Raw genomic sequence first — 7,702 nt, forward strand, 5'->3', positions numbered from 1 at the left:
GAGTTTCGGAATACTTTATGATGATGAAGAGCGAGAAGGGGGTGATAAAATGCCAGTCATATATATCATACTTGGCTACGGACATGTGTAGCTGGATTCAACTCACATGGACTGGGCGACGCTGCTGCAAAGCATCGTACGCATCCACAGTGGAGAGGCCACTGTGAGAAGAATCTTTAGCAGCGACCTCATTTGACATGTTGAATTTTAGCTTACTTAAGCGCTTAAAGAAATATTTTTAAAGAATAGGAATAGTTTTTCATGGACTACCTTGCATAAGGGTCGAAAACTGGGCGAGTAGGTACGTATCCATTTTGTTGTAGCACCACAAGATTGAGGACTGAGACGAAGGACAGAACAAGTGAGCACTTGTTCTGTCCTTCTTCGTCCCAGTTCTCGTTCTTGTTGAGCTACAACAAAATTAATGGAATACTTCTTTATTTGAAAGAGAATTCCAGTGAACTCGGACACTATGTATAGCTAGAACTGCGCATGTTCCCAGAAATCAGGCGACGTTAGATATGCCGCTTTCCTCAAGGGGCAAGTCCTTGCTCATGGCCACCTTCAGTGCGGCGCGTTGAAGCGCTGTGTAGCCAGCCGCTAATGCTTCGAACCAAACTCGCTTTTTAGAAGAAATAAACGCAAGTAAAGCGAAGGTCTCGTTCAACGAAAGTCAACATTTATTGCACAAAAAAGAGTGCGAGCTGCTTTGTACTGGGACACCGGCAGAGGCAGACGGCTCAAAGGCCGTCGAGGAAAGGAAATAAATAAAAAGCACAGCTCAAGACAGAGAGAAAGAAATTCACATACAACGAAAAGAGAGACACTACCAGCGTCGACGTGGACAGAGAACAGGAATGTGGCAACAGCTGGACGGGACACAGAGAGGAACACTGGACAGTGCACAACGAAAGTGCGACAGGAAAGAGGCTCGCGAGGTCTCAGTTTAGGAAAGTCCTTGGGAAACAACACCTAATTTATGAACGGGACATAGTTTAGCCGTGGTAGCCAAAGTGGCCATAGCCTCCGTGGCCTCCATAGCCACCGTAACCTCCGTAGGCTCCATGGATGACGCCATGGCCGTAGCCGTAGCCTCCATGGCCGTAACCACCGTGTCCGTAACCTCCGTGTCCGTAACCTCCGTGTCCGTAACCTCCGTGTCCGTAGCCTCCATATCCGTAGGGGGCGTGGGCGTAGGCAGCGACAGGGACAGCGGCGGCGACGGCGACCTTGGCGACGGGAGCGGCGACTCCATAGCCGACGGCAGGCACGGCGTGACGGGCGTTGTAGGCGGCGGCAGCGGGGTGGGAGGCGGCGGTGCCGGGTTCGTTGGTGGAGATGTGGGCGCGGAAGCCGTGGCCGTCGGCAACGTACTTCACGACACGGACGCGGCCGTCAGCGTCGGTGAGACCGTAGGAACCAACCTTGTTGCCCCAGGCGTCGCCAGCCTCCTGGCGGAAAGAGCTTCCGCTGGTGTGGGCCTCTTTGTAGCCGAATTTGTAGTTGCCAGCGAGCTGCGATAACAAAGAGGAGAATCAGGCTTATTGTATAGAACTGTATGTAGATAATACATGAAGTAATGTGCTGCGCATTGAAATAATTTTCATTAATTTTTAAAGCTTAATTCTTATTCTTGACTGCACCCCTCCGCTAGAAGCCTTGATTTCTGGCCTACTGTCTGGCCTCTTTTTTATTTCAGATGACTATTTATGAAACTTCATTTAGGTGAGATAATTAATTTTTACATGCTATACAACTCCTTTGGAATGTTCATGCCGCAATGGTAATTGTTCAGCTCTCTATGTGTACCCTCAATTTCTGGATAAGTTCGATCTCAGCGGGAAGTTGTTTATGAAGGCAGATTGCACCATGAAAATATATTGATTCACTAATTTTCGTTGGGACGCTTGTGGTTTTGTCTGAAATATTGTCAATCACGCACCATCACTAGTTATCTAACATAATTTTAACACTCTACACGAGCGTAGGAAAAAGTTTACATGCTTTCATGTTAAAAACAAGGTTTCATTGCGAACCGGGATATGGGACAATCCAAATTAATATATTTATAAACATCTCTTACAAAAAATCTATATTGGGGTTAAATAAATTTTGAGAGCACTGCAGAGATATGCACTGGAGAAGTGCAAAAGCATATGCGTTGACTTCTTTATAGCTCCTAGAGTGTCATGGCTCATTTTGAGTGCGATGACTCAGCACTTTTGAGTCATGGTGAGACTAGTCATGGTCATGAGTTTGACTTACACAAGTCGTAAACTCAACCTGACATACTCATAAATTACGACTGTGACTAAAAATGATAATGACTTACATGATATGACTAGGCATGGAATTACATTTATATACCACCTGTCATTACATACGCATTCAGAACTACCAGTTTCATCTTAATGTTGCATATCAAGCATTACATTTTGGTTCTATGTTTTTTTTTTTTTTTCATTTTCTGCTTCCATGTTTCGCGAACGTGTTTTCGCAAACATGCCTTAATAAAAGTCATGTCAAAGAAGGCTGGACAGCTACTTTCAAAAATTGGTTCATGTCCCCTCAATCCTTAAGCTAAAAAGAAAGAGAACACAGATCCTCGAAGGACCGTAAGGCGACCGTCAGATATGTTTGTGCTACGCCTGCGCTTCGCGAATGGCTATTTTGTTCTTGCTGTGGATGAGTTACCATCTTGTTAGCTCCAATTGCTGACGATATTTGTCCCATGTACTGAAGTATTATAAGAGCCCGTTCATATATTATAAGAACATCCAAGCGAATGCACTCACATCCTGAGACCTGTGCTGGTTGGAGTGTCCAGCCTCAGCGACCTTGGCGACGACAGCGTGGCCGTAGCCATGTCCGTAGCCGTGGCCGTATCCGGCGTGGCCAATGAATCCGGCGTTGGCAACCGCGAGAGCGGCGAGGAGGATGATGACCTGTGGAGAAGAGCCGATAGAGGGCAACCTTAGAAGCATGTACGCTCAATGTGTTTCTGCTCATTTTGTTGGTTGTACATTTTTCCTCACAGCTTTGACGTATTTGATCATCGAGAATGAAAGGAAACGTTTGAGCTTGCTCGCAAGATACTCACAAATTGACAGCGTGTAATAGAAATTACAATCTTGAGCTGCGCTAATGAGTAAGATCGCATATTTCAACAGATAATTTCGGCAATCATCCGTTGAAGAATATTAATGCATGAATGTCCTCGATACGAAAAGAAGTGCATGTCCCTGTGTGTATTTTGCTCGTGGTTTCATAGCTGCGTGTGGCTCGACTCTAGTCGCGGAGTGTATGTTCATGTGCAATGATACTTTGCTCTATCGGAGCTATAACACCCTGTGTGTTAATTTCACGAACCCTTGCTTCATGTACTACTTTCACGAAGCATTTGAGAAGTTTTCGACGATTTTAGCATTTGGACCTTGGTATTTAGGCTTCGTTCGCCTTGTTAAAGAACTTGTTTGTACTTTTTTTTTTGTAAGATTGATCAGAACAACAGTGACTCTGAGAGTCATTAACTACTTGTAACATTTTGATGTTTGTTGCAGAATGTTCACAGGCAGCTGAATCTTTCAAGCCATACCCATTGTTCTCTGCTCATTAGCATATTTTCAACGATACCTTTCCCTTTCCGAAGCTTATGTGCGCTAAAATTGGCATGTCACACCTTGTACGACATATATAAACAGATTGTGCAGAATTTTAAATGAACAATATTAAAGCATTTTTACATTGTATTTCACTAGGCCCGTGTTTGTAGTGGCCGCCAAGCTAAAATATACATGTGTACTAACAGCGTATGATGATCTGGATCTGAGCTATTGGTTCATGTCAAAGGTGAAACTACAGCCGAACGGAAAAACATCACAAGACGAGAACAGGGCACGAGGCTGCATGTTCTCGTGCCCTGTTTTCTTCTTTGTGGTGTTTTTCAGTCGGCTGTGGTTTCGCCTTCAACAACATGTCTTTCAATTTAACAACCATTATCATGTGAACATCGCGTTAAATTAGCGAACTTTGGGGCGCTTATAATTTCAGCATTTCGTGTCTATCACGACGTCCTATATTGGTTTGATTTTCTTGCTGTAATAATTGAGACAAATTTAAGGGTATATTCCTTGCTTCTTAAACCTTACACTGGCCATTCTAACTTCAGATAATACATAATTTTGCGCTCAATTAGTCCTAAGTCCGCGTCGAAACAAGCCTTTGTTATTTTATGCTTATTTCACCTGTCCTATTAACATGTGCTACTTAACAGCTGAGACGTTGAGTTCGCCTGTCAAATGGCAAATATCTTTTCGGCAACGATCTGCCGAGGGTGCCTTCCTCTTCAGTCTTGGCTTGCACTCAAGAGGTGCTTTTTAGCTGTATTTCGTTCAAATCGGATCAATTCGCTCCTACACCTTATTACTTCCACCAACATATCTGGCTTCTGAGTTAAAAACTGTCAGGAGGGTGTAGTCAGTGTTAAGAGATGATAGAAAAAAAACAAAAAAACATGCTGACCAAATGATAAGCCTAGAAGTAACGCAGCGCACTAGTTGCACCTCTTGTCAGCTATGGTATGGAATCAATTTAGGAGTTTTAGTCTCTTTCCAGCTACGTAGAAATCATCAAATGGGAGGAAAAGCTGAGATATGTAAAAGGACGAGTCTTACTGCTCCCGCTCAGGATTAGGACAAGAGGCATGGAAAGAGAAAGGGAGGAATAAAGGATACGTTAGGGACGCCCTCTCGAGGAAGGACAGAACACCGTCTTAAGAATTGCTGCCGGTGTGGTTGGCTCATAAATGTCCAGTGGGCAGTCTTCTGGCATTGGAATTGAGCATTGACTTCACTTTGAGATCTGTGGAAATGGCTTTTCCAGAGGTTCTACCCAAGACCTGCCAGCAGCTCATGCAAGCCCCTGTACTCCACCCTCGCCCCCCCCCCCCCCCCCCCCTTCTTTTATATGAGAGCGCTGGACATTGCTACCAACGCACTAAGCGTTGCCAATGGGTACCGCTTGTATCTTTTTATCTGCATGGTTCGTTTTTTGTTTCATAACTACACTGCTTTAGCCTTTCACCAGTTCTACCTTTGCTCCGACCATGCTACATGGGACTACCAGAACTCTCAGAAGCAAATGAAACGGAGCTTGCAACGCCATACTCAAATCGTTTTTCATTGTCAATCAGCTGCCGTTGAAGCCCATGCGACGTCTTCGCTAACGACTCAGACATGTCTAGAGTTCATCATTTTTCCGAAAGCTAAAAATCCTGTCACTGTACTTATAGCGACTTTCCCTCCATGAACAGTACAGTGCGAAAAGTAGACCAGTTAAGCGTTTTCAGTGCGGAACTCTGCGGCTTTAGAGGGCCGAAACAGTACTCCCGTCCTTAGGTTCTCCAGTGTCTCGAGCTTTGGCGCAGACGCTGGTGGCTCACCTTCATTGTGTGTCCGGTATCCGCAATGGTCTGCAGCTGATCCGTGATGACCGGGCAGGGCACCCTGGTGCATTTATATACACCTCGCCATGTGCTCCAATTGTTTTCCAGCCAGGGAGGAGGGAAGCATGGTGGCTAGTGGCATTGGGGGAAAGCAAGGGGGGAGGAGGCCACGTGACTCGCGCATATAATCGTCTCTTCGACGCGACGCATTGTTGCCGCCGCCCTCGCTGATCGTAGCAACCTTCTCGCGGACGTTTCAATGAGTGGTGGCCGGCCGGGCGAAAATTGGCAAAGCGGTCGCCCCCCAAGAAGGGGCCCATAAGACAAAACACAAAGCGACCAAATGGTGTGGAAAGGGAGACGTAAGCGGAGAGTGGAGTCCTGCTACGCCAGGCAAGAAAGCACCGGGAGGGCAAGGGTGGCCAATTTGAAGGGAGTCGCCCCGCGCGACCAACGTCCGGCCGTTTCTACAGGGCTCTGAGTGCTGGTTAGGCTGTGATGTGTCCGAACTATGCGGCGCGCGCGATTCCGCAGGTTGATGGAAGGCGGGCAAAAGGAGGAGAAGGAGCGGAGAAACAAACAGCGGAACCCGTTGTTATTTCAATAAAAGAGAACGCCCGCTAAAAGCACGCAGGGTCACGGCGGCCGAAAGGGTGTTGTCACGGTGAATGCAACGGTGCGCGAGCGGCTGTGTGCGTGCGTAATTCTGACACTTGCCGTTGATCGGCTACGCGCTCTTTTCTTTTGCAGGTGTGGCCGCCGGCGAGGATTAATTGGGCAAGTGTCTCGCGGCGCTGATCGACTCTCCTGTCGTCATTCTCTTTTTTTTTTTTCCAATTTCCGTGGCCTTCCGCTGCTCTATTTGTGCAATTCCGGCTTTTCTGTCGTGCCGCAGGCCCCCTATACCCAACCTGTGATCAGGAGCTGGCGCCACAGTTGTCTACTCCTATCTGATAATTTTTGTGGCGCTCGACAGCCGTTTTGCTGTCAGATTAGACTTCGATATCAAAGCTGCCCGAGGTACGGAAACAAACAAACAAACAAACAAAAAAAGAGTCCAAAAAGTAAGGATTCTCGACCTTCCATAGAGCCGTCTCTGGTTGGCGTTAATGAGATATGGAAGCGCCAGCTGCCCATTACGCTTCATCGTTCAAGGCGGTTGTTTGGGCTCTTCAGAGAGGGAGCAGGGTTAGATCATGAGGTCCTTCCAAATCTCATGGTCGTTTTGTTTCCTCTCATCACCCCTGAGCACAGATCGCGTGCTAGCGGCTCTGTGGAATGCCGTTCTGGCCTTTTGTTCCGCGGTCTCTCCGGCTAGAACAATCATTCCGGCCATGGTCTTGGCACGCGCCTCCGTGAGAGACAAAAGGTGTGGCCCGATCTCTGCTGGGCGCACCTCTTGCACAAGACACAAAAGGGGGCGAGCTATCACCCACTCGAGTAGCTGTGCGCCTCGGTCCATCGCCTTGGGAAATACTACGAATGCTTCACGGCGGTCTTGACTTGCGTGTACCGCTTAAAGGTCACTGTGCTCCAGCGTTTCTCACCCACATTTGATCATCTGTCTGGCACGATACTTCGCTGTCAGCGCGTGCGGTCATGCCTCAATCGTGCGGGAAAACGTTTTTGACTGGACATTCCAGGATGTCATCGACACAGTGTTGCGGGGCCTCGCTCGTGGACTAAATTATATGCACAGGGCATTAAGGCTACCGGTCACAGTGATTGCTTTTGAGTGTTCGCAGCATTCTTCGAAAATACAGCTGTTTTGTAATTATAACCGGAAGTGAAATTTTGAATTTATTTATTTATTTATTTATTTATTTATTTATTTATTTATTTATTTATTTATTTATTTATTTATTTATTTATTTATTTATTTGAAGATACTGTCAGTCCTAACTGGAACTGTTACAGGAGTGGGTTGATATATATAGGATGTGAACATAAAAGGCACAAAAACAAAAAGACAACAGCAAAATCAATTTTGGCTAGTTGTTAGCCCTGCTATCGCAGCATACTGTTCAAATTTTTCCATTGAAGGCAGTGAAGAAATCAGCTTATCAAGACAGTTCCACTCGTGTATTGCACGTGGGAAAAAAGAGAAGGGATTCACATCCTTGGCACAAGTGTACTCTTCAAGCGTAAATTCGTGCTTATGCCGTGTTCCGCTGGTGTGGTTGTAATTTACATATACAGTGGAAATTATGGTAAAAACTTGATGAATTAGTAAACATAAAAACTTCAGTCTGTGCAAGG

General features: G+C 46.2%; 1 protein-coding gene across 1 annotated transcript; it reads right to left on the reverse strand.

Annotated features, from left to right (window-relative positions):
- Positions 1-791: 791 nt before the first annotated feature.
- On the reverse strand, positions 792-5,513 carry LOC146207704 (uncharacterized). Its single transcript, XM_084577305.1, has 3 exons — positions 5,385-5,513; positions 2,796-2,945; positions 792-1,514 (listed from the first exon to the last, which is right to left on the reverse strand). The coding sequence occupies exons 1-3, from the start codon at positions 5,511-5,513 to the stop codon at positions 996-998; spliced, it is 798 nt and encodes a 265-aa protein (XP_084433431.1). The 3' UTR covers positions 792-995.
- Positions 5,514-7,702: the final 2,189 nt, after the last annotated feature.

This window comes from Amblyomma maculatum, chromosome 1 (genome assembly GCF_055883805.1).
Source record: "Amblyomma maculatum isolate TAMU_Amacu chromosome 1, ASM5588380v1, whole genome shotgun sequence".
In the NCBI taxonomy this organism is placed as follows: Eukaryota; Metazoa; Arthropoda; class Arachnida; order Ixodida; family Ixodidae; genus Amblyomma; species Amblyomma maculatum.

Coding starts and splice junctions, on each gene's coding strand:
- LOC146207704 (XM_084577305.1), bottom strand. CDS start 5,513: ATGCACCAGGGTGCCCTGCCCGGTCATCACGGATCAGCTGCAGACCAT. Junction 2,946..5,384: donor TGGAGAACCTAAGGACGGGA/GTACTGTTTCGG, acceptor TCTTCTCCACAG/GTCATCATCCTCCTCGCCGC. Junction 1,515..2,795: donor ACCAGCACAGGTCTCAGGAT/GTGAGTGCATTC, acceptor TTGTTATCGCAG/CTCGCTGGCAACTACAAATT.